The 26,926-nt window shown below is 42.2% G+C and overlaps 1 protein-coding gene and 1 non-coding gene across 5 annotated transcripts in view; both read left to right on the forward strand.

Annotated features, from left to right (window-relative positions):
* Kyat3 (kynurenine aminotransferase 3) overlaps nt 1-26,394 on the forward strand; it is a 35,715-nt gene extending 9,321 nt beyond the window's left edge. For 3 of the 4 annotated variants that reach the window (XM_057794000.1, XM_057794003.1, XM_057794002.1), the window contains 12 exons: nt 6,797-6,855; nt 7,599-7,743; nt 8,014-8,163; nt 10,611-10,697; nt 11,118-11,243; nt 11,335-11,455; nt 13,969-14,045; nt 15,474-15,563; nt 18,508-18,694; nt 22,306-22,379; nt 22,818-22,904; nt 26,147-26,394. In XM_057794000.1, coding sequence (XP_057649983.1) covers nt 6,797-6,855; nt 7,599-7,743; nt 8,014-8,163; nt 10,611-10,697; nt 11,118-11,243; nt 11,335-11,455; nt 13,969-14,045; nt 15,474-15,563; nt 18,508-18,694; nt 22,306-22,379; nt 22,818-22,904; nt 26,147-26,209 — 1,266 coding nt within the window. In that variant the 3' untranslated portion in view covers nt 26,210-26,394. Of the gene's footprint in view, nt 1-6,796; nt 6,856-7,598; nt 7,744-8,013; nt 8,164-10,610; nt 10,698-11,117; nt 11,244-11,334; nt 11,456-13,968; nt 14,046-15,473; nt 15,564-18,507; nt 18,695-22,305; nt 22,380-22,817; nt 22,905-25,591; nt 25,666-26,146 lie in introns of those variants that run through there. The other variant, XM_057794001.1, reaches the window with a different exon arrangement.
* Nucleotides 3,143-3,248, forward strand: LOC130890289 (U6 spliceosomal RNA). Its single transcript, XR_009058726.1, has one exon. It is a non-coding gene; the product is annotated as a U6 spliceosomal RNA (small nuclear RNA).
* Nucleotides 26,395-26,926: the final 532 nt, after the last annotated feature.

The raw sequence follows: 26,926 nt of genomic DNA on the forward strand, positions 1-26,926 counted from the left end.
ACCTTTAACACACAACCCTCACCTCAAAGGTGATAAGAGATAGCACTTATTCGGGAGCCAAGTATGAATAACCATGGAACACAGATTCAGGGTACCCTAAAGTACGTGTTCGAGTGTGGTGCCAGTCTGATGAATCTTTTATGGTAATGAACAGAGAGAGATTAATTCTATAAGTTCTATGACTCTAGAGAACCCTGTCTAACACAGCTAGTCAACTGATTTACTCTGGTTGTTCTAACAAAGCAGATGCTTAAGAAATGATATTTTTTTGTTTTGTTTCCTTCGCTGCCTTTGGAGGCTGAGAAGGCTGAGCACACTGTAAACAGGGACATTTCATCCTAAGGAAACATCTTCCTTGACTTCTAGTGATTTCTTGGGGATGCTGGCATCCTTGACTTGTACACGAATCCCTCAGCCTTGGCCATGCCCTTTACACAGGCTCTCTCTGTGTGTCCTCTTAAATGAGGAACCCATGGACCAAAGCAGATGTGAGCCCCCCTAATGACCTTTATGAACTATCGCCCATGCAATGGGCCAATTTCTTTCCTGTTTTTTAAACAGGCAGATCTTTATTTTAATTTATTATGTGAGTGTTTTGTCCACAAGAGGGTGCCAGATCTCCTGGGACTGGATTACAGACAGTTTTGATCCACCCATGTGGGTTTTGAGAATCAAACCTGGGTCCTTTGGAAGAGTAGACAGTGCTCTTATCTCCCAAGCCAGTGAGACCCCAGTGACTCTGTATCTGTGGACACATTCTGAGTACTGAGAGTTAGGACCTCAACCTATGTAATTGAGAGGGACCAAATTCACCCTGTAACAATGACCTGTCTGATCTTCGCTGTAGGCGACCACTGCTACTTGACAAAGTTCCAGCATTTCGACTGTGCAGAACACAATTCTCCAGTGCCTGTTTACTTTCATTTTTAATGATTCTCATTATGTGTTATGGGGGTACCCTTATGCCCTTTCCTTTGGGAAACATTTTTTCAGGTTTTGAAAGATGAAAAATATATAAAATGGCAACCTCTTTAAACAAAATAACTCTTTGGAAAAAATCCCCACCACCATGGGACCATATAGGGTGATAACTCTGCCTATTCCTTCACAAGTTAACACCAAGCCACTAGAAAGTTTAGATGAGTAACATATGCTTGGTAAATATGGTATATTTGATAATCAAGATTTGTAGATTCCTAAGGTCTACTCATGCTGTGGGATTCCCCTCTGTATGCTATGAATATGTTTTATTACCATTGGTTATTAAAGAAGCTGTTTTGGCCAATGGCTTAGTAAAGTCAGGTGGGAAATCAGAACAGAGATATAGAGAGAAAACAGGCAGAGTCAGAGATACCATGTAGCTGCTGAAGGAAAAGGGTATGAGCTGCCAGTCACAAACTTACTGGTAGGCTACAACCTTGTGATGACACACAGATTAATAGAAATGGGTTAATTTAAGATGAAAGAATTAGCTAGAAACAAGCATAAGCTATTGACCAAAAAGTGTTGTAATTAATATAGTATGTGAAATTATTCGGGTCTGGGTGGCCTACATGTCTCTGCCCACATACTCAGGTTCACAGTAATATTTTTCTACCCTCATCTTTGCTCACTTTAAACTTTAGTTATTTGAATATACTAAGTCATATAAAAAAAACTTCAATATTCCATATTAGAGAAAGTCCTTTTCCCAAGGTCAGGCATTTAGATAAGAGTCCCCATTTTCTCGGGGGCGTGGAGAAAGTTCCTAAAAAGGGAGTTATTTTTATCTCTGGCTAGAGAAACTGGTGGCCCTTCTATTAACCTGTGACTGGTGCCTATTAACTTGTGAAGGTCAATGCTAGCTTCCTTGGCCCCTAATCAGAAGCCACACCCCAGCTCACAGGCCCCCTTGCTCCCGTTGAATCTTTTGTGCAGTAAAGTGGCAGTCATCTCAATTCACCTTCACCTTGAGTCAGTGTCCTTCCCCTCACCCACTCCACACCTCCACTTTGGGACCTAATCCCTATGGGAGCTGGGCTCCCACAGCTTTACTTAGTCACTTCCACAAGCACTTACCGCTCCCTCTCCTGATCAGTCATATAACCTGGCTCCATGGTTCAGCCGGGAAGTATTGGATCCCCGGTTATTGGGGAAGTAATAAGTCAAATCAAACAGAATTAATAAATCCAGATTCAATCAACAGAGCAGAGTGAGGCAACTCCCAGGTAACTCTCAGGAAGGCATGAAATCTATGGAAGATCTGTGGGCAAGGTCTTAAATACCATATAGGTGGTCTTGAGCAGTTCCGGGGGAGGAGCTGCCAGTGGTGGGCTTTCTCAGGAGCGGGGTCTGGAACAGGAGTGGGGCTGGGCAGAGCTTCCCAACGTCAACCATGAAATCACTATGACAAGAAAAAATGTATAAACAGAAGAGATGTGTATATATCCAAACAAGGTCTTCTAAGATGGATCTCTTTGTTTTAAAGTAGGCTGTGCTCTTTGCAGAGGCTGGCTTATGTCTCAGAATGAGTGACATGGAACAGAGCGACAGCTGAGTTTAAATGCGCGTGTAGTGTAAGCAAAAGGAAACCTTTATAATTCTATGCTATTAATGTGTCAGGGCTGGAGAGACTGTTCCGAGATTAAGGCACTTGGTGCAAAAGTGTAAGAACCTGTTTTCCAGTCTCCCAAACCCACGCAAAACTGAACATGACAGTATGTGTAGGGAGGTGGAAGACTGAGGCAGGAGAATCCCCCAGAAACTCGGGAGTTAGTGAGGTGTACATAGAGGCAAGGAAAAGGCCCTGTCTCAGATCTCAAAATGCTGGGGTCTTTTATTATTGCAGCGTAGATTAACTTAAGCTGGCTGACATACTTAACCTCGCTGACACGATAATGTGAACGAATCTCTTCATTCCTTATATATGCGTTGAAAACTCAGCGTGTACCGCACATAGGACTCTGTCAGGGACTCTGCTGGTATCCACTTGGCGGACGGATACCTAAATACCTAAATACGTGTTGAGACACCAGTGTAGTGATGCCGTGAAGGGAGTTTTCAGATGAAATTAAGATTTAAAATAATGTGTTTTGAGGAAAGCCGAATAACAGCCCTAATGTGGATGAGATTTGTTCAGTTGATGTCTTAAGAAAGAAACCTAGTGCTCGCTTCGGCAGCACATACACTAAAATTGGAAGGATACAGAGAAGATTAGCATGGCCCTGCGCAGGGATGGTACGCAAAGTCGTGAAGCGTTCCATATTTTTAGAAAAAGAAAAGAAAAGAAACCTAGTGAGCGCCCACCTAGGAAGTGAAGATCCCTACCTCAGATCCCAGATGTAATGTAATGCAGGTGTTCTCCTGCTGCCTGCTCTGCATATTTCTTACTGACCAGTTCCCCACCCCCACCCTCCGCAGCTGCATGGCCAAGTCTTAAGATAAATCTCTTGCACTTCTTATTGGTTCTGTTTCTGTGGAGAAACTTGACTGATGTAGCAGTGCACAAGGTATTTTCATAATCTAAGACCATACAACTGAATGAACAAATGAATGAATGAATGAATACTAGAAAATACTGTATTTAACAGATGCACATAGGCATAGAAGACCTTGACATAGGGAGAGCAGGAAATGAAATCCGACGTGAGCAGGAAAGGTAGCAGAGGGGATAGAGGAGTGAACCGAGTGCAGGGACTTGGCTGTGCAGACCAGACACTGAGTACAGAGCTTGCGTCCTCCACAGAAGCAGTCTCATCTCCAAGAAAGGGAAATGAATGCTTGGCAGGCAAAGGAAATGCTTGCTCTTCTGTTTACAACTATTCAAAACTCAGTGCTACCTGGCACAATCTTATTTCTAGTATAGAATTTAAGGGAGCAGAAATGCTTAGTAAAGTCTCTTTAGCAGTGGGTCGTGACCCTTTGGGGATCATAGATCAGATATATTTGCATTATGATTTATAATAGTGGCAAAAGTACAATTATGAGATAGCAATGAAATATTCTTATGGTTGGGAGACTCCACAACAAGCGGAACTATATATTGTGGGATATTTGTGTACGGAGTGAAAAATTTATTGCTGTGCTTGGTGTAATAAAAAGCTGAACAACCAATAGCGAAGCAGGAGGTACTGGTGGTACTTCAGGGCACAGAAATAGGAAGTAGGAGATATCAAGGTGCAGGGAGATGCCAATGAAACATGGATGGAGTCGGACATACAGAAAGATAAGAGGTACGTGGTAGAACATGGGTTAATTTAAGTTATAAGAGCTAGTGGGACAAGCCTAAGCTAAAGGAAAGTCTCCTCACAGCTGTGTTACAAGGTTACAGCGTCAGTAAGGGTAAGAACTGCTGCTCTATAGTGAGGCTGAGAGACACTCCTGTAGAAAGACAGTTTTGAGAGAGGAAAGACTACATGCAGAGCAGAGCTAAACGTGCATTATTTGAAAAGTGTTTGAGGCCTTGAACTGTGATGGAGGGGAGGCAGTGGCAATATAGGAAATGACTTAGACACTTTGAATAAAATTAAGTCAAAATGTGCTTCTTTTCTCAACTAACTAAGCTGAAATTGTTGTACTCTGTAGGATCCCATTCCTACAAAGTCAGCTAGGGTTTCTGGATAGGGGATTCTCAAGGCCAAAGAAAAGTCACGTGAAAGAAACAAGAGACAGGATAGACTCGGGAGGTCCGTCTGGTCATGCTCAAGCAGCCAAACAGCCCAGAGTTTACTTCAAGAACTTGCTTAGCAGAACAAAGCACAGCACAGACGGTCAGTCGGTATCTAACCACAAGACCATTCCTGTCCTTGAGTGAGCAGCCTCCTCTCCAACACGTGCTTGCTGCTCGGAAGCAGCCTCACTTTCTATCTTGATGTTCCTGAGGTTTGTCGTCAGCAAACTGTCTACTAGTTAGAGTGTTTTCTCACCGGCTAAATCAGAAGTCTCTCACAGCCCTCAAGGTTATTGGAAAAAGTAGAGCAGGCAAGCTTGAACTCAAAGGACTTCTTTTGGTCAAAAATGGCTCCAAATGGAAACTGGGCCATACGTGTGCTCCCACAGTACTCCGTGTCTATGTTGTCTATGGCACCCCATAAAAACTTTTCTTTTTCACTTTGTGGGGAAACAGTGCATGCAGGAGGATGCACATGCCAACGAATGGGTATTTGGAGGCTCAGTGTCAATGTTGGGTATCTTTCTCGATTGTGCTCTACCTTATTTTTGAAGCAGGATCTCTTATTGATTTTGTCTGGAGTTAACTGTCTGAGATGTATTGGCTGCACTGGGAGCCCCTGGAACCATCCTATCTCCGTCTCCCAGTCTTGGAGTTACAAGCCATGGGAGAACCTGCCTTCTACATGGGTGCTTGGGATATGAACTCAGAGCCTCATGATTACCCAGAAAGTGATTTGCCCACTAAGCCATTTCCCCAGCCCTGCTTTTATTTAAATATATTAATATACTTTGCATTTCTGATCACGTGCTGAGTGAATCATTAAGTTCTCAACACATTTTCAGAAAGAGGCAAATGCCTTTGTTAAAAATATCCTTTTCTGTTCTGTGGGGTCTTTTGAGTTTTATAATTGTATTCTCTAGAGTAGCATTGTGTTCAGGTGGGACTTCATCAAAATGCTGTTCTAGATGCGTGTTAGCCTCCAGAGAGTTTACTCGTGATTCCTTTCACTGGAGTTTCAAAGATTACAAATGGGAGGCTGAGAAAGCTATTTATTTGGTATCATTATTGGAAATAGAATGAGAACAATGTTCTATTTAATAACCATTATCATTATCTCTCTTCCAGATTGAATTAAAATTGCTTTAATATTCTATTATAAATTTCCTTACAAAAATGCTGTCAATCATTTTTCTTATTTCCACCAGCCTGCTAGCAATGAACTCAAAGCTAATTTAATACTTTTGAGAAATAGTCAAAATATAACTTTTGAATTGAAAGAACTGAAATAGTGTGTATGGTATGGTATAATTATAACTTCTAATATTTTCCTACTACAGTCTTAGCTTGCTTGCTTGGTGTTAGCAGACCTAATGGGAATGACTGCTATATTTTAAGCTACAACTTACAGTCATGTTTTTTAGGATGTCTTAGTATGTGAAAACCAGAAGAAGATAATGTAAGTATGGGCTGTCGAGAAAGGTCATGGGCTCAAATCTTGGGCTGAGCCTGTTTGAGATTGTTTTACGAGTATTGCTAAATGTAAAAAGTTCTTTTCTTCTCCATCTGCCTGGTACCTCAGTTTTGCTCATGCATAAATGGGGTTCATAATGCTACATAGGGCTGATGTGAATGTTAAAATTTTAGTCATGTAAAGCAAGCAGACTGGTGCCCAATACATAAGCATTGCTTCATAGTGTTAGCAGCAGCATCCGTAATTGAGCAGGGTAGAACCATTTATTGAGTTCTTCCTGTAGGCCATAGGAGGAGCTTCCGTATAGAACTATGGATGTACAATATGTGATGCAAACTTCATGGCATGGCTCAAGATTCTCTTGAAATCTTTTCTGTTGGTGTTATGATTGAACTCTAGAGTCTGTTTCAAGCCTTTAAATTGATTAGCTCTTCATGCTGGGGTGGGAATTTGTTCTTCAGTGTAAAGATATGAGGGCCACAAGGAAAAACTTTCTGTAGAACAGTAGGAAAGAGTTGACAATTCCTGAGAATTTTGCACTGGGTTCTGAAAACTTCTTTTCGTGGTACCATTTACAAGATAACAGAAGACAAAAGGAAGAGAGGTCCATTGTTACTGGTCTCTTTGAATTTTGACTAAAGAATTAAAAGAAGCTTTCAATATTTATCTTTCAGAAAATGGCTTTGAAATTCAAAAATGCCAAACGAATCGAAGGCCTGGACAGCAATGTGTGGTGAGTGTCTTAGACGAATGATGATGTCAGGTTCCCTGTGTCCCTTAAATTGGGTTTTAGCTTCAGCCACAATCCAATAATGAAGCCTTTCATTTAATTCCCTCATTAATTAAGCTTGAATGGGAGGATGCTGGTCCCTGGGCTAGCACTGGATACATAGCAGAGGATATCTAAAACTAAGTTTGACTGATGCTTTCATGAAATTGACAACAGTTTCCTTTACTTTCTTTCTTGAAGTAGGGCCTTGCTATGTATGTAGCCCAGGCTGGCCTCAAACTTTTGAGCCTCTTGCTTCAGCCTTCCCTCCTGGGATAACATTTACAGGCATTAATATACCTACATAAAAATATGACTCAAATATGAATGTTATTAAATTGAGGTCTCTAAGGAATATAGGGTCACTTTCTTCAACCATCATTTGCTAGATAAATTCATTCTGTGGGTGGTAATGTTTTTGTTGGGAACCCATTATGTTTCATCTCTAAGACAAAGTCCTATTTTTTGGTTTTATAATGAGAACATATGATATTTTTTGTTTGTTTTTCAAAACAGTATTTCTCTGTGTATCCCTGGCTGTCCTGGAACTCACACTGTAGGCAAGGCTGGCCTTGAACTCAGAGCTCCAACTGCCTCTACCTCCCAAGTGCTAGAATTAAAGGCATGGGTTACCACTGCCTGATCACATATGATAATTAAGCTAACTCTATAATTTCCTAATTTTAGTTGTTTCCTTTTTAAATCAGGGTTGAATTTACTAAGTTGGCTGCTGATCCTGCTGTTGTGAATCTTGGACAAGGCCTTCCAGATATATCCCCTCCTTCATATGTAAAGGAAGAATTATCAAAGGCTGCATTAACTGATAACCTGAATCAGTACACAAGGGGCTTTGTGAGTCTATCGGGACCATGTGGGGCATACACTGATACGTCAAGCTGGGATGTGTGTATGTGTGTGTGTGTGTGTGTGTGTGTGTGAACCACTCCTCCTTAAAGGACATTGTCTTTCTAGGATCAACTGTCCCAACCTGGAAATTCAGAAGCCCCTTGCCCTTACCTCTGGGGATGAATCCCCCCCAACTTCCACCCTTTAACAGTCCTGTTTTGGCCCTGCATTGACTGTTATTCTGAAATTGTTTTGTCTTTATCTTTAATACAACAGGGTCATCCACCACTTGTGAAAGCTCTGTCGTGCTTATATGAAAAAATTTATCAAAATCAAATTGATCCGAATAAAGAAATCCTTGTGACAGTGGGAGGGTATGGGTCTCTCTTTAATGCCATCCAAGGATTGGTTGACCCGGGAGATGAGGTAAGTATATGAGCACTGTCCTGACACCCAGCGCTTCTGTCTCACGTTGGAACCTTCTCCTCATTTTGTTCCTTTCTTTTTCTCTTTCAAGTTTTGAGGTCTAGTGGTGGTACAGTAGAGTTAGCAAGCCTTTAATGTAGAGTGGGATAAATTACCATATAACTATAGCACACATAATGATACTGCATCTTCCCAGCGTCCAGAAGCTTTAAGCCCTGTCCTGGTGTCTGTTGCTCAGAGTTAACCCTTTTTCTGTAATCTACATCTCAGGTCATTCTCACGGCTCTTTTATTGGAAAGAAGTGGGAATAAGATGGTAAAGGCTCTTGAGTTTTGCTTTGTTTTTCTTTTCATTTGTTATTATGTCTGCAATATTTGTTCACTTTGTAAAGTTCTTAGTTAATTAGTTAACTGGCTAGTTTGCTTTATTGTTTATGAGACTAGCACAAGCTGACCTAACTTCATACGTGGTTGGCATGCACACCTGCCTCTCCACACACAGAGACACATATTCAATAAAAACAAATTCAATAAAAACATTAGACTAAGTGTGTGTTTGTAAACAAGCTTATATTCTTCCATCTAGAGGTAGCAATCGTGTGAATTTATTCAACTGGCCATTTGAAAAAGGAGAACTATATACACAAATATAGCACTGTTATTTATACATGCAAAAGGTAAGAAAATAAATCTTAAATTTAGGGAACTCTCAACATTAATGTAAGAGCAAAAATTAAAATTATATGACATTTTCATGAAATCGGGTTAGGTTTTTGAAAAATAGATAAAAGCATGGGCTGGAGAAGTGGCTTCCTGGGCTGGCAAGGGGGCTCATATGATAAAGCCATTTTCTGCCAAGCCTGAATTTGATCTCCAGAACCCACATGATAGAATAAGATAACCAAAAGTTATCCTCTGACACCCCCGCATGTGGCCCATGGTGCACACAAGAACATGTACACAAAAGTAAACAAATAAATGTAATTAAAACAATATAAAAGTTAGGCAAGTGTGGTGGCACATGCCTGCCATCCCAGAAAGTGGGAGGTTAAGTCAGGGGTCGTAGATCAGTCAGGGCTAGAAAAAAATCTTATTTCAGTAGAAGGAAGGAGATGGTCTTAGTTACTTTTCTATTTCTGTGACAAAATATCATAACCAAGACAGTTTACAGAAGAGAACTTAATTGGGAGTCTGCTTAGATTCAAGGGTGAGAAGAGACCATAGCCTTCATGACAAAGAGTGTGAAAGCAGGCAGGCAGGCAGGCAGGCAGTCATGATGCTAGAGCAGTGGTGAGAGACTTCATGCTGAAACAATAGCCATGAGCCAAAGGGAGGGCCGAGTGGAATAGAGTGGGCTTTCCTTCCTATCTATCTGTCTGTCTGTCTATCTATCTATCTATCTATCTATCTATCTATCTATCTATCTATCTATCTGTTTGTTTTTTAAAACAGGCTTTCTCTGTATCTTTTTGGAGCCTGTCCTGGAACTCTCTCCGTAGACCAGGCTGGCCTCAAACTCACAGAGATCCCCCTGTCTCTGCCTCCCTACATCCGCTGCCTCTGCCTGAGATTAAAGGCGTGCACCACCCCCACCCAGCTGGAGTGGGCTTTTGAAACACCACTGATATACCTCCTGCAACAAGTCCACACCTCCTAATCCTTTCCAAACAGTTCCATAAACTAGGGCCCAAGTGGGTAAACATGAGCCTGCAGAGCCCTTCTCACTCAAACCACTGCAGAAAAAAAAAGAAAGGCAGAACTTCTAGATTGAGTCTGCAGGCTGGGGTGTGATGTCAGCAGACAAGATCAGCCCCTCAATCTGAAGCTGCAGCAAGGGAGGTTGGAGGGGAGTTTGAGAGGTGAGAAATCTGACCCAATGACTGGGAGGAAAAGGTGCCAGACACCGCTTACCTGAGGCGGAGGGGCTGTGGGCATCACACAAGAACAATAGCATCCACTCTGACCCCTGACTCAATTGTTCACTCTCAACATACTGTCTCCAATAGCACTCCACTCTAGAAATGAACACAGTGTCATTTCCTGAAATCCTGCTCCTATCACTGTCTGGTATATTAAGTTCTGCCTGCATTTTGTTTTCTAACTTGAAATACAAGAGGAAAAAAAAAACCCACCCTTACTGGTTTTGCTTAGAATATACTTTTGAAAATATGATGAGCAGTCCAGGCACCAGATAAATCTGGGTGTGCACCTACAATAATTAACAATTTTGAATGTCCCACTGTAAGCCTTTCTGTAGATCTTCCAAGAGACCAAGAACTCCATCTTTGACTTGGAGGATGGCTTTATATCCAGGGTCTTTTTCACTCAGACGTTCGCTCCATGAAGACTGAGCCTGTCTTTTTCATTGCTGCATCTTGTCACTTGGCACAGCGCCTCTGGAGGTGAATTGCTGGCTGATACCCTGTGTTCTTGTTTCTTTTATCTCAGGTGATCATAATGGTGCCTTTTTATGACTGTTATGAGCCCATGGTGAGAATGGCTGGAGCAACGCCTGTGTTTATTCCCCTGAGATCTGTAAGTCCCCAGACCATCCGCTGGCCCGAAGAATGTTTTAAATTACTTTGTCATTGAAGATATAGCTAAATCTTTTGAAAATAATGAATCCAGTAGCCAAGGTGACTCACCGACTCCGCTGTCAGCCTTACGGTGTCACACCTGGCCCATAGACACAGCCGGCTTCTGGGAAGGAAGAACAGCTGTTTGTTGACAGCATTCATTATTTCCTTAAATGGGTGTGTACATAAGACTCAGGGCCTCTGGGTTCTCAAGGTTACATTAGAGCCTAATTATTTGTGTCTGTGTTTTCCATTAGTCATTTATTCAGTTACCTTTGCCTGGTCTGTCTTTAATCTTCTTCTTTCTTTACTAGGTTGTTTGTAAGACAGTAAACATGAATTAATTCGTTCAAATCACCTCTTTATTCTTCATGCTTAGAAACCTACGGATGGGACAAAGTGGTCTAGTTCTGACTGGACATTCAATCCTCAAGAACTGGAAAGTAAATTTAGTTCTAAGACTAAAGCCATTATATTAAATACTCCACATAACCCCATTGGCAAGGTAAGCGAGCCTCTTTGCTTACACAGGCTGGAAGTCCCTGTTTCCTCACATGTAGTATAACTGGCTGTGCCCTTTCCTTTAATGTGTGTAGGTGTATACCAGAGAGGAGCTGCAAGTCATTGCTGACCTCTGCATCAAGCATGGCGCCCTGTGCATCAGTGATGAGGTTTATGAGTGGCTTGTCTATACTGGACATAAGCATATAAAAATAGGTACTGAGTCGGACGGAGTCTCCAGTCTGAGTGGGTTTGGGCACATGTGGAACAAAGGATCCGAGAGGACCCCAGGCCAGCTTTGAAATAGTCTCTGCGATGGGTATCTGCGTGCGCACTTACGAGGGGCATTTAGATGGAGTGTGCTTGAGAGATTAAAGCTCATCTTGGTGAACGGATGTCCCAGTGGGGGAAGGGACTTGAGATCACACTGTAAAGTTGGGACGTGAGCAGAGTAGGTCTTTTGCCTATTTTTGGCTCCTTAACAAGAATTCTGCTGTTCCTCGGTATATAAGACACTGGGGACAGAGCTTTTCATGAAGCGGTTTGTGATTGTACTAAATAAGTTGCCCGAATAACAGCAAGGATCACTTTTATTTTGTTTTTCCCTATATCGTTAAACAGAATCTATGCATTTTGCTTCTAATTTACCAGAAGGATGAGATTATTATTTGTGTTGGTCTCTTCTAAATTCTCATTTTCCACACATGGTAGGGGTGCCTCAGCATGACACAAACCGAAGTCAACAGAGGAAATCCCAACTGAAGAATTTCTGAATCACATAGTCATTTGGCTACCTCCGTGAAAAATGTCTTGATGATATAAGAAGGTGCGCTCCACTGTGGGCAGTGCCATCCTTAGGCTAGCAGTCCTAGGCATTGTAAGGAAAGCAAGTGAGCGTGAGCCCGTGGTTCAGCATTCCTTCATGGTTTTTGCTGTGCTTCCTGAGCTGTTAATGAGTCCCAACGCTGGCTTCTTCAGTGATATACAATGATGGCAAAGTGTAAGCCAAACAAACCCGTCCCTCCCTGAATTTGCTTTCGCCCATGACATGAATCATGGAAAATTAGAAAGCAAATTAGAGCATTAGGCGATCAGATGTCTTTGCTGAGTAAGATGAATAGGAAACATGGAAGCGGTAAAGATATTCATAGGCATGTGAGCAGAAGTTCCGTGTACCGTCATTGTTATGGTGGCGCATTATAAATGGCCAGGGGTTGAGGGGATTAGAATGTAACAAGTCTTCCCTGTCCGTCCTGCCTGCCCCCAAATCACAACTCACAGACTTATTATTAATTATGAAAGTTCGGCCGATAGCTTAGGCTTGTATCTAACTCGCTCTTATAATTTAAATTAACCCTTTATATCCATCTTTGTGCTGCCACGTGACTTGTAGCTGTTACCTCTCCGCCTGCATTTTTTATTATTTTCTGTCTCTTGGCTTTTCCTCCTCTTTCTTACCGGTGGTCTCTCTGCCCCAAAAGTCCTGCCTCGCTCTTGGGATTTGAACTCAGAACCTCTGAAAGAGCAGCCAGTGCTCTTAACCTCTGAGCCATCTCTCTAGCCCCAATCTTTGAAATCTCAGTTTGGCAATATTCATTCTAAAAGGACGTAGAGGATTTCCAAATGTACTGTTTCCTTATACATGATAAGCACCAGGGAATAGTATAACTGGCATGATTTGCTGAAGATCACAAGACTTCAAATCCTTTTTATTGGTTGGGCACTCACACATGACAGAATGTATGTTGAAGCCACAGGACCACTCTGTGGAGTACAGCCACTCCTCCCATCTTTCCCTGAATTCTAGAGATCCAACTCAGGCTCTCCCAGCAAGTGCTGCTACCTACAAAGTCATTTTGATGGCCCTCAAGGCATATCCTATTACAAGAAGAGGAGGAAGAGAAGGAAAGAAAATGACAGAATTTCCTCTTATTCTTGGTCAAATAGCTCCCACTGCCATTTCAACCATCAGAAAGGATGTTCATCTCTATCCCCACCTCATTCATACACTAAATCACCGATATTTGAAAATTTTTCCTTATAACCTATGCAGCTAATCAGCTGACCCCTTAAAGAGAGAGGGGCATCCACCTTTGCATGATTAAAAAAATAGACATTGACAAATTGCTTAGCTTATTAAAAAAAAAGTGATCGTATTTCATATTGTAGCACAGAATGTCTGCCCTCCTCTTTCCTGCCTGCCTAAGCTGATGTGGTGTTCCAAATTTTAACCAAATCCTCCCTGGACCAGGAGGCCTCCTCTCCCTTCTGCCATTGCCTAACGCCCCTGCCTGCCCCTACTCCAGCCGCCAGCACGGTGCCTCTGCTGCCACCTCGGTTTCACTTCCTCAGCAAGACCTCAAGCCCTTTAGAGGCAGAAGCCACAGGCTTCTCTTCTTTGTTTCCTTTGCCACTCTTAGTTTCTAAGAAAGACTTGATGGACAATTGTGAATGAATGATTGAAAGAGATCAGTCAAGAATGGCTTGGCGACTTGCCTGTGGTTGGAAAAAATGTTCTGAAATTGAAGGTAGCGATGCTTGTGCAGTGGTGGATTATACTTGCATTTTCTAAAGAAGACTGAAATAACTACACTGATACTATTTAATATCTATTCTCACTGAGTTCATGTTGTCTGCATTGTGTTTTTAGGTTATACTAAATGAAAAGTAATTGGAAAAGAAAGTAATTGGTAGCCAGTTATCGACTTATTTTTCTTTTCCTCTTTAAGCCACTTTTCCAGGTATGTGGGAGAGAACAATAACAATAGGAAGTGCTGGCAAGACTTTCAGTGTGACAGGTTGGAAGGTAAGAGAAAGAGGGTAGTGCTGGGCTGGGGGTGTGGCTCAGGAGTAGAGCCCATGCTTTGCAAGTGAAAGGCCCTGGGTTCAATCCCCATAGGAGGCTGAGAGCCCCTGTCTTGGAAATAAGTAATTAATTAATTAATTAATAATAATAATGAAGCTCATAATTTAATTTTTGTACAATATTTTGCATTTTGAATGCATGAATAATATATGTGGAGTTTTATACTTAGTGATCTTTTCCATTTTTACTGATTCGTTTGGCTCTCATGCAAGCTTCATCCTTTTTGTTTTTAATTACATGTATTTATTTGGGGACTGGGAGGTGTGTGTGTGTGTGTGTGTGTGTGTGTGTGTGTAGGGCAGAAGGTAATATGTAGGAGTCAGTTTTCTTCTTCCAACATGTGAATCCTAGAGATTGAGCTTTGGTCCTGGGGCTTGGAAGCAAGCAAGTCCTTACCCTCTGAACCATATCACTGCCCCATGTTTCATCCTTTATGAGACTAAGTAATTTCCTTAAAATAAAAAAAAATCAAGCAATTTTAAATGTTATGAATGATAAACTTGTGATACTTTTTTCTTTACAAAAATATTCACATATGAAATGAGAAAGATAACACTAGCTAGTCCTCCAGCTTTAACTGTGACCCAAACACAAGTGTTTTCAGCAATGCTAATTCTTTTCATTCTTAACAGCACAGTATAAAGTGGGCAAGGTTTTCATCCCTGTTTTACCGACTATAAAACTAAGTCACAGTAATTTTTACTGCCTGCCTGAGATTACACTGCTAATAAAGACAAGCCAGGGCAGGTAGCCTGCCTTCAGAGTCCCTGCACCAACCACTGTCCTGTTGATCATGGCAACACATTCATCAGGATCTATTATCCTGAGCCACAGGGAGTGGAAGCAAGAAAATCACCTAACCCAACATTCTCTTTGGCTAACTTGTGAGTTCAAGGCTAGCCTGGGCTACAGGAGATACCGTCTCACGAAACAACAACGAATGATGTCCCAGTTAAAATTCAGTTCTCTTTCAGCCTTACCGACGCTAGAGAGGGAGGGCTAGCAGACCAGAAGAATAGGTGGAAACCAGTGTGCTTTAGTTGTGGAGGGGTCCTCTGAGCCATCGTGAAGAATTACTTGTGCCTGTACTTAGAGCAAGTATAACTTCTGGCTTTTATTCCTCATGAGCCCCAGAAGTGGCACCTCAGCAGACGGAAGGGCTCACAGTGATCACAGGTTTTGTTTCCTTCAGGAGGCAGGATGAGTGATGAAGACAGACCTAGGAACTTCACAAAGACAAGCGTTGCCCCACTTTCCTCCTGGGGACATTTCTGAACTACTTGTGTTCGTCATTTGCACTAACTGCTTTCTTAGATATGATATAGATCCTTAGATTGGTTTTTGAAATCTGCTTTTCTCTTTTCCCAGCTTGGCTGGAGCATTGGCCCTCATCACCTGATAAAGCATCTACAGACTGTTCAACAAAACACTTTGTACACTTGTGCAACTCCTCTACAGGTACGTGATGGCCTTTGTGCATGCGAGAATTAAATAGCTTCCTCATGAGCAAGCCCTTCTGGCGCAGTTTGGGAATTCTGGGGCAGGCAGATAGTCCATGGATAAAGTTCACTGGGTGTGGTGGTGCATGCCTGTCATGTTAGCATGACTGAGGCTCAATCAGGAGAGTCTTGAGTTCCAGGCTGGTCCAGGCCACAGAGACTCTAAAGCACAGCTGGACAGTAAAGGAAGACCCCATGGGAGGTGGGAGCGGGCAGAGAACAAGCAGATTGGGGAAGCTACATGGCGTCTGCCCGTCTCTACCTTCTTTCTCCCTGCACTCAGTTAATTTTCCCGCCTACCTATATTCTGCCCTGCCACAGGCCAAAGCAGCTTCTTATTAACCAGCGGTAATAAACTATTCATAGCATAAATCCCACATCAGTATATAAAGGCCTAATAGATGGTAGACTCTTTCTCCCAGGTGCACCTTTTTCTTGAGCACATGCCTTAACCTCCCAAACTGTGGGATTACAGGCGAGTGTCACCATTCCTGGCCCTTAGTGCATATCTTTGTTAAACGGTTGCTATTTTTGTATACGTTTCTAGAAACAGATCTATTTATTATTCTCCTCTGAATACCCCAGATACTGAAACAGTGTTCCTGTTCTAGAAGGCAGTGGAGGCACGAGAGCGTAAAACTACTGACCCCGTTGAACTTGTTTGGTGGTTTTTTGTTCAAAGTTGTCTACTCAGTAGGAAACAATGCCATTATTTTCAGTGACTCTCTAAAATAACCTTATGAAAAAGGCTCGTTCCAAAACTCGGTTTTATTATAAGTTCATTTTTATCACCTCAAAATAAAGCCATTTATTCATCGAAGATTTACTGAAGATTAGAGATTTTACAAACAAAAAAGAACTGCACTCAAGGAGCTTAACACCCAGTAGAGGGACATAAATAACAGAAATGCTTTTAAAATATATTATGTCAGGTTTTGATAGATACAAAGAGAAGGTGGGGAAGAAGGAAGAGGTAATGATCCAGGTTGGGGAGTATATGATGTCATATTGGGTAAGCCTCGTGGAGAAGACAGCATCTGGTTAACCCAGAGAAGAGCGCTGTGGCCTGAGAGAACAGGAAGGGTGAAGTAGACAATATAACTGTCATAAACATAGCTGCTGGGATGAGGTCACCAAGGAGGAAGAGTAAGAGAATCTCAGATTTGAGCGGTAGCTGAGAGTCACATCAAGTTGGCCCATGTATGTCACTGTTAGGACTGAGGGGCATGGGACCCTGTGGCAGTTTTGATCGTAAGTTATCAAATGGAGGCTGGTGCTTCGTTGAGGGAGAAGGTAAGGGAAGACTTCCACGAGAGAAATATTAGTGGATTAAACCAAGGTGAGAACGGCAGAAGTGATGAGGAGAGATGGGACTCTGGACATAGCTGGAAGATTAAGTCAGTGGTGTTTGCTACTGGATGACATAGCAGACTTGAGCAAGAGGAATCCAGATACACTTAGCACAGCCGTTTGTGTCTCTGTGCTCTGGATTTCCCAGGGCAATGACTTCTATAGTCAAAGGACAGATTACTCATAGAGGTACAGCTGAGATCCTAGAACGTTTCCTGGGGCATCTTAGTCAATATTTCAGGAAAATCCACAGACAGCTACGTTTGGATGCTGATTTCCTTGTGTTGAAGAATTGCTGATTCTGTCTTACTGCTAAATTCTCCTGCCACAGACTTCCCTGTAGTCTTGCCCCCTTCCACCTCATCATGCTCTGTCTTTTGCTTCAGTTCTCTCACACAGAACAGATTTTCCCCTGCCCCTTCCACCTCACCTCTCTACCACCCTTCAGTATGCACTAATTGGAGGTTTTATGAAAGGCAGAGCCACGCCTATGTTGTGAACTGTTCCGTCCCGGCTCCTACCGAAATGGCTTACTTTGCCTGCCAACCCTCTAGCCTTCTGCTTGGTAGATCTTTGTGCTGAATTCCTCCTGTGATTATGACTTGTTTTTATCGTCCTACCCTGACATGTTTCTCAGGCACCTGCCTGATCCTTACTGGCTTAGTCTGGGAAAATCATTGTAACAAAATACTAGAGACTTTGTAGCTTATAAAGAAGAGGAATTTGTTTCTCATGGATCTGATGATCACTGCCAGATACGACCTGCTACCTCATTTGTGTCCCTTTTCCAGTGTGTTTTCCCACGATGTGAAAGTGGTGCTAGTACCATCCCTGAGGCCTCTAGTCTTCTGGCCTAATCACCCCCAAAGACCATACTTGCTAATGCCCATTCCTTGGAGACCAAGAACTCACCATATGCAGTAGGAGGAACACAAACATTAAGTTCTTTGCTCTATATTATTGTTTTTTCTTGGTCCCACTTCTCTGTTCTCTTCTTGAGTCGCCACCACTGGAGGAGTTGCCCACACAGTCTAGATACTTGTTTCTAGCTCCCATTTCACGTACACTGCCTTGCTGTGGTCAGAATGATTTTAGCATTTCCTCTGAGGAACAAGGAACTTGTATTGGCTTGCCTACACAGCAAGCCAGCTTTAATTTCCTCCTGTGCTGTCCTAGGTAACAGAAAACACTGACTCCCTGTCACCTCTCCGGACATTCTTTAGCCTGAGATTTAACAATCTGGATGATGGCTCACCCCAGTAGAAAACAGTTCATGTCTTTTGTTACCAAGAACACCATATTTATGTGACACCTCTTTTTTGGTTTGGATTTCTATGTCTTCCTTTGTTTGTCATATTAGATTTAAACATTTACATAAAACTTCCTCCATCAACCCACGGAGCTGGATATTTCACAGGAATCTGGCTTTAACTTCCTGAGTGACTTCCTTGCCACAAATCTTAATTGGATGACCTTTATTTATTCTTCCAGTAAATTGAGCCATAACTGACATTACCATGCTCTCCCCTCCCCTTTTATATCTTAACATGCAGGCAGCCTTGGCCCAGGCCCTTTGGACTGATATCAAGCGCATGGATGACCCAGAGTGTTACTTTAATTCTCTGCCAAAGGAATTAGAAGTAAAAAGAGATCGGATGGTTCGTTTACTTAACAGCGTTGGCCTGAAACCCATCATCCCTGACGGGGGTTACTTCATCATTGCCGATGTGTCTTCCTTAGGTTTGTGAAGCCTTTGCTATTTCACATCCACAGACATGTATGTTTGAAAGGAAAGCAGAGATGTATGAGGGAAAGGTGCCCGAGCCAGAATGCATTTTATCTCTAGAAGGGATGATTTCAACACTTTCAACAGCTCACTTTCCCTTCAGAACTTTTACCTGAACTTTCACTCCTGGTAAACTGCTATCAGGTCGGTGTTGTTCCAAAGTGTTCTCTTACAGAACTGTTCTCACTGTGTTTCAGGGTGTACCTGGAAATTCTGAGTGTGAAACGGTACTCTTGAAATAGTTCACGAACATTTTTCTAACTTTTCTAAATGCTATTTGGTAGACGCTGTGAAGCCTCAGGGAATACCTGCTGTTTGCAGAGGTGAACGCTGGGAACAAGGGGAGTGATTAACATCCATTGAGACTCTACTATATGCCAGGCTCTCAAATACCGTCTTCTAGAAAGCATTGCCAGTGCCACCCTTGCAGGCAGGAAGGTTTACAAAGCCTGAAGTAACTTCCCAGAGTCGTGCATATGGAATATCCACAGTTCTGCTTCCAACACATGGCAATATTGACTCCTTTTACATGGGGCATGGGCACCAGCCAAGGCTCGTGTGTGGAGGGCAGAGGACAGCCTTAGAAATTACTTCTCTCCTTCCACCATGTGGGCTCTGCACCTTGACTTCAGGTCACTAGACTTGCCTTCAACTGACGTTGATGGCATAATCCTGACCTGTCACCCACAAATCTTCAAGCTGGAAGCATAATAATGTTTTACAAGAATCTTGTTGGCCTTGGTGCCAACCTATGCAGATCCGTCTACAAGATCTGGGATTTGAGGACCTTAAAGAATGAATGGGTCGGATTACAGTCAAACACTACAGACAGCTTTGCTTCATTTAGTGTACTTTCCTACATAAACATAACAAAGTAAACCATGATCCAAGGAAGGTTGTTTGGGTTCAGAAAAACATGATCAGAAAAATATGTAAACCAAAACCAGTAAGCACAAACTAAATAATATTAACATCCTGAATATTAACATCCTAAATATTAACAGCCCTCTCCCAGAACTATCTCAGGACAGACCAGTCTTAACACAGTTGCCTGACACATGCTGTAGATTGTATCTGGGAAAGCAAGAAAGCAAGGCAGAGGACCCTATCCAGATTCAGGGCACACGGAGGACGGCACTCAGCATATCCTTTCCCCAGATTGGACTTTTTAACTATGTTCTGACATCCAACAAGAATAAACATACCTTATAGATTGTATGTAAATGTTTGTCACGGGAGGCATGAAGCCGCCGCATCCAAGAGTAATCCAGGGACAAAATGTGCCTGAGATAAAAGGCCCTCTGCCTTTTTCCCTGGAGTCGCTCTCAGCGTTCCCCAAGGCACTGTTCACCATGCGTCATCCCTTTGGCCATGTTCTGACAGTTTTTACACAAAACTTACATTTCTTTAATACTTAAAAATATTATTAATAATAAGTCTTTGATATTCATTATTGATTAATTATTATCACTCTAATATGGTTTTCAATATTTTAGATTGTAATAACATTATATGCCACTGAATTTGAAAAACTGAAGTTTCTCATTTATGCTAAATTTAGAAACCTAGAGGGAATAAAAAAATTCAAGTTTATGGGGCTGGAGAGATGGCTCAGAGGTTAAGAGCATTGCCTGCTCTTCCAAAGGTCCTGAGTTCAATTCCCAGCAACCACATGGTGGTTCACAGCCATCTGTAGAGGGGTCTGGTGCCCTCTTCTGGCCTGCAGGCATACACACAGACAGAATATTGTATACTTAATAAATAAATATTAAAAAAAAAATTCAAGTTTATGCGACAAATGAATGATTGTATGTTAGTTTTTTGGGAGGTGTGGCAGCATGAACATAGATTCATTAAGAGAAAGTGGGGGCTCTCCTGAAGTAGGAGGGGGCTCCCTTAGCTCTGGATTCATGTAGGAATCACTTTGCTATACACAAACATTAGACATTAGTAATTTTTTTCATTATAACAGGTTTCAGAGAACTGAGATGCTAGACTTTCTTGTAGTTGAGGCTCAAAGTCCCTTTCCAGGAAGTGGTCACAAGTACTGGCCCCACCTTGGGCTGCAGGGAAGGCTTTCATGGGTTTTTACGGAGTGCTTGTCCCAGAACACACCCTTATCTTGGTGAAGAGCCTTCTGTACCTCAGGAAACTTGTTTAGACTGGGGCACCCTGTGGCTCTCTCATCTGACCCACATCCAATTTCTTCCCACCAGCTACTCTTTCAATTTCAAATCTTCAGGGTTTTCCACCCAAGTTCATTTATTGAGAAAATAGGTGGAGGACACCTTGGAAATGACCCTCGAGGTTCTCCACTGGATCCAGCTTTCCCAAGACAATAGACTCTAAGAAAGGATTTATCTCAGGGTTGCACTAAGCACCCTTTCCACGTTGCCTGAGCCGGTGCATCCTGTGCCCACATCCTGCTTGAGTCTGAGTTCTGGGTACAGTGTGGTTAGGTAGGAGCCAGAGGATTTGGATGGAAAGCCTTTTCTGAGGTGGAAATGAGAGGATATCCACTCTTTATGACACACTACCTATGGGGAAAATATTAACATCTCAACCTCTCCTCACGAACAAACTTTAATTTACTGTGTGTGGATTGTTTCCTATACTAGAATTTAGTTCTCCCCGTTTTCTAGAGATAAAAATTAAAATTTCATCTAGTGGTAGCATCAGAATAAAGGTAGCCCGGGGGCTTGGAAAGGAGAGATGGCTCAGTGGATAAGAGCACATACTGTTCTTGCAGAAGATCAGAGTTCAGCTCCTGACACCCAAGATAGGCAGCTCACAACAGCCTGTGACCCCAGCTCCAGGGCTCACACTCCCTCTTGACTTCTTGGGTAACACACACACACACACACACAAAACCCATGTACACTCCCATATGCATATACACAATTAAAATCACAATAAATAATTTTAAAGGAAAATGAAAGTAGCCAGGCATGGTGGTACACGTCAATAATCCCAGCACTCAAGATGCTAAGGCAGGATGGTTGTTGTGTGTTCAAGGCCAACCTGGGACACATAGTCCCATACAGCCTGGACTACCATAGGAGATGCTACCTCAGAAGTTATAAAGAGAAAGAATAAAGGCAAAATGTAATTACCATTATACCTTGCAATGCAGGACAATGGAAGACTATAGTTTTTGAAAACATATGGTATGGCAGGTCTTGTATTCAGAACTCTGTTAATGGCACCTTCTCAAGAGAGCCGTATGACATTGGTGCTGCCGTATCCTCACTGATAGATGACAAAGCCTGACATCATGCCATCTTCTTTCTGGAGAAGCAGTGCTCTCCGTGGCTTCCCATGCCCTTCTTCCTGGGCTGGCAGCTACATGGACATGCATGGTCCACTGTGTGTGAGTGCTGCCTCAGTATGTCAGTCATTCTCAGCGTGTCGTGTAGACACCAGCGTGGTGAGTCAATGACCTCTAGACAGTTCTGGGTGAAACCTGTGTGAGTCAGGAGAAAATCTGAATCGTGATGGGCTTCAGTGAAGCCCTTGTTGTCGTAGACACAATCCTTCCTCCGCTCACCTTCCCCTGTGGTTGCAGACGCTGACCTCTCTGACATGAAGGGTGATGAGCCTTATGACTACAAGTTTGTGAAGTGGATGACAAAAAACAAGGTAACGTTCACTGACCCTTGCGGGGCTACGTTGTAGCTAGCTTTTCAAGGAGCTTGTGCATATGCTTTGAGTGACACTTAATTCTAGCTTTGTTTCTCCTACTTTTCTTTATTTTAAAATCTTAGTTTAGCTGAGTTTCAATTTTTGAGAGTCTCACTATGTAGGCTCGGCATGCCTGGACCTTGCTGTGTAGACCAGGCTAGCCTTAACTCTGGGAGATCCGCCTGCCTCTGCTTCCCCAGTGAGAGGCAAACGTACTGCCCTGATTCCAGCTTTCATCCCAACAGTCCACTTAGGGCTTTTTGAGGGATTATAAAAATATTTTTCTTTTTAAAAAATTATGACCAAACAGTGTCTATTTCTGGTGTCTGTGGTCTCTTCAGTGACATTTGGAATGGGTGTAGCTTTTCTATTACATCATCTCCCTTGTTTTCCCAGAAACTGTCAGCCATCCCTGTTTCAGCCTTCTGTGACTCGCTGTCTAAGCCACAGTTTGAGAAGCTGGTGCGGTTTTGCTTCATTAAAGTAAGTTTCTGTATTCTCACAAAAGTATTTTGCATTCCAACTTAGAAAGCACCTTCTTTCCTGTTTCTAAAAATGATATACAAAGTGACTTTTTTTAAAATTTGACTTGGTGCCATGAAGTTAACTGTAAGTCAGTATTCTGCCTGTTTGCTGTTACTGGTGTTTTCAGTTTACTTATTCATTCGTGGTTTCTTGAGACAGAGTCTCACTCTGTGGCCCAGGCTGCCCTCAGACTCGTGACAATCCTCTGGTCTCAGTCCTACAAGTGTTGGGCACCACCATCCTTGAGTCATTGTTTATGAGGGGAACGCATATAATCCTCCACCCTCTTCTAGCCTGTGTAGACAGATATCTGCACACTGGTATCCTTTCATGTGCAGCATGTGCTCACACAGACACATTCACATACACATGGCTTTTTTAAAGAAAAAGAAAAGGAAAAGGAATTCTTAAAAATGAAAATGAAAGATGTCTCTATGGCTAACCAAGTTAGACCACTCTAGAAGATCTGCTATTCTTGAGGACCAGGGTTCTGATCCCCAGAACCCACATAAAAGCAAGATAAACAAGGCAGTGGCCTGTAATCCCAGCATTCTAAGGCAAAGGCTGTGTTCCCAGGCTAAGCTGACAGCTACGCCAGTCCATAGTTGGTGAGCTGTGGATTCAAGGAGAGACCCCGCTTCAATATATAAGCATGAAGAGTAATAAGGAAATTAGCAATGTCAGTTTCAGGCCTTGATAGGTTTGTGCACACACAATGCACCCATATACATGCAAAACAAGCACATACCATACATACATACATACATACATACTACATGCATGTTATGGCTACTCAAAACACTGTGACTGAGAACTAGGCAATCTCCATATTAACTCCATTCATCCAAAGTCTACCTAACCTAACATAAATACTTTGTTTGGTTTGGTTTTTATGCTTGTTATTTGAGTCAGGGTTTCTCCGTGTAGCCTTGGCTATCCTGGAACTCACTGTGTAGACCAGACTAGACTTAAATGCATAGAGATCCACCTGCCTCTATCTCCTGAGTGCTGGGATTAAAGGCTTGTGCTGCGACCACCCCGTAGTAAATACTATTTTTTACAACAGAATAATGTGAATATTTGATTGACTAAAATATAAAAGAAAAAGAATATAAAGCATACCATTATAATGGCTGGCCTTAAAAAAAAAAAAACTAAGCCCTAGTGTCCACTTACAATGGAGATATATCAATGTAAGTCTTGTTCAAAATACTGTATGTTAAAAATACATTTACCACAACCACATCATTGAACAGCATATCTTAGCAATGCAGGCGGCTGGGGTCATAGCCATTTACCTTTTGGATCATGAGGCTCCTTGCTACATACAGTCCAGCATTAGGAGAGAGTATGAGAATATTCTACCATATATTATCAGCCCCCCAAAATATCAAAATTCAAATCATGATTGCTACTGAATATCTGTCATCATAAAATCAAAACATAGCCAACAAGCTACCACAAGCCAGAGGCCATCTTTATAAACACATTGTTTGAAAATACAAACATAATCGCCTGAAGGAAAAAGTCACCATAAGGCTTCAGTTTTATGTGGGAGTAGTAGCCCACAACCTTTAATCTCAGAACTCAGTTGGGGGACACAGAAGCAGACAAATCTCTGAGTTCAAGGCTAGCGTGAGCTACATAGTGAGTTCCAGGACAGCCAGGGCTACACAGAGATGTTCTGTCTTGAAAAACAAAACAAAACACAGCCCTACCCCTTTTCTCTTCTTGGAAATAACTCAGGAGAGTTGTAAAATGATTTCACAAACTACCCAGCATACAGGGAATGTTTGCCAATGTCATAAAAGTGGTGGTTGAAGGAAAAGATGCCTAGAAAGGATCTGTGTCTCAAATAATAGGTGAAGCCAATGGACCAAGAACAGTAGGGATTGCAGATGTTCTGATGGTGAAAGAAACAGGACACAAGTCTGCAGTCATGTTGTGTAAACACTGTGAGCCTGGGTGGAAAGGAAAGTCTAGTTGGGCTGTGATTTCCTCATTCATCTGTCAGTGTCGCCAAAAGTTGTGTTGAGACAATATGGAGGAAAGGTCTTCAGTTGGGACATGGAGTTAATTCCCAGTTGGCTGACCTGCCAGCTCTACATGAGTTGTATTAAACTTGTTGATGAAGAAGAGAGAATTCTGTTGTCTTCTAGCACTGCCCTTTCCTGGCATTCAGGCATATATGCAGACAGAGCACTCATTCCTAAAAATATACATAAGTAAATAAAATGTAATAAAAACCATATTGCTGATTCAACAGCTAAGAGGATTTGTTTTCAATAATCATGGCAGGTTTCCCAGAGTATTGATTAGAATGACTTATTTTTCTTATTGAAAGCCAACTATAGTAAATAACACAATGTTCACAGGTAAGGAAATAAAGCCTGAGTATATGATTGGATTTTAATGGCAGCCATTAGAACTAAACATAAAAACTGCCATGACAGTTTATCTTGGGGAACGGAGAAATTGACAGGAAAATGGGGGCAGGCGTTGTCTATTGGTTTTCAATATTGTCGCCTCTGAACTCATGACTTCTTTCTCTAATTATAATTAATGGAATAACTGCTTCCCGTTTTTTGTTTTTGTTTTTTTAAGCATTTTTATTTGTGTGTGTGTGTGTGTGTGTGTTCATGTAGGACAAGAGAGATTCATCCTATCCCCTGGAGCTGGAGTTTCAGGCAGTTTTGTGAGCCACCCACGCCACATGAGTCCTCTGTAAGATTAGTGCACGCCTTTAACCTCTGAGCCATCTTCCCATTCTGCCCTCACATTTTTTGGTTTTGTTTTTGTTTTTGTTTTTTTGCATTTGTGTTTTTATTTTGAAATTGTTTCTTCACCTAAAACTAAATATTTTCTTATGCCTTCTATGGTTTTTGTTTTGTTTTGTTTTTTCAGAGATAGCAATTCTCTATGTAGCTCTGGCTGTCCTGGAACTCATTCTGTAGACCAGGCTGGCCTCAAGAGATTCCCTGCCTCTGTCTCCCAAGTGCTAGTATTAAAGGCCACCATCACCACGACGTGGCTTTATCTTCTATATTTTTTTTTCTGACCCCAGGTTAATTTTATTTAATCGAACAACTGTAAAACATCTTTGCATCATTACGAAAGCTATCTTCTATATTTAAATGTTGCTCTATCTATCGTGCGTTTATATTAGTATGTAAAAATACGATTCTTTTATTAATTTCCAGAAAGACAGCACACTGGATGCTGCTGAAGAAATCATCAAGGCGTGGAACAGCCAGAAGTCTTGATGTGAACCGGTGCCAGTGTTCCAGCCTCTTTCAAGGGCTTTCTACTCAGTGCTGCCACCTCGTGGGCACTAAGAAGAAAACATCTCAGGACAAACATTTCCATCGCCTTTCCACAATGAACCCCATTCCCAACAATAGTCAGTAAATTCTGATTTTATTCATCTGGAATATATTAAAACATCTGACACGGTAATTTTGTGAGAGTCAGTTTCTCCATGTTGTATTTTCTCACAAATGGAAACAGAAATCCCATTTACATTTCCCGTACCTGATGTGGTAGCATTAGCCCACAATACCAGTGCTTGGGAGATAGAGGCTGGAGGTCGGACTACATGAGACTCTCTCAATAAGTAAAACAAGCAAAAATAACACATACTTCATATGACGCGTGTCTTTGAGGATTACTGGCCCAGTCTGTAGAATGCATAGTAAACAAACTACAGACACGTGGTGTCGGCCAGTTTCACTTCCCCATAGCATTGGAACCAGCCAGCTATGTGGGTGCCTCCAGCTTCCTCCTAAGGACACTGAACTTTGCTCCTGGCTTTGCTTCTCTGTTCCAAGCGCTGCCATGCCTTAGGGTGGCTTTGAGGTCTGTAAGGGCAGCCTAGGTTTCGCATCCCTTGACTTTGTTGCCTCCGCTGCTGTTCACCTCTGCACCAACTGATCCACCCACTCCCTTGGCCACACCTTGAAAGTGTCGTCACTCAAGGCCGG

The sequence above is a fragment of the Chionomys nivalis genome, chromosome 18, assembly GCF_950005125.1.
Source record: "Chionomys nivalis chromosome 18, mChiNiv1.1, whole genome shotgun sequence".
Classification (NCBI taxonomy): Eukaryota; Metazoa; Chordata; class Mammalia; order Rodentia; family Cricetidae; genus Chionomys; species Chionomys nivalis.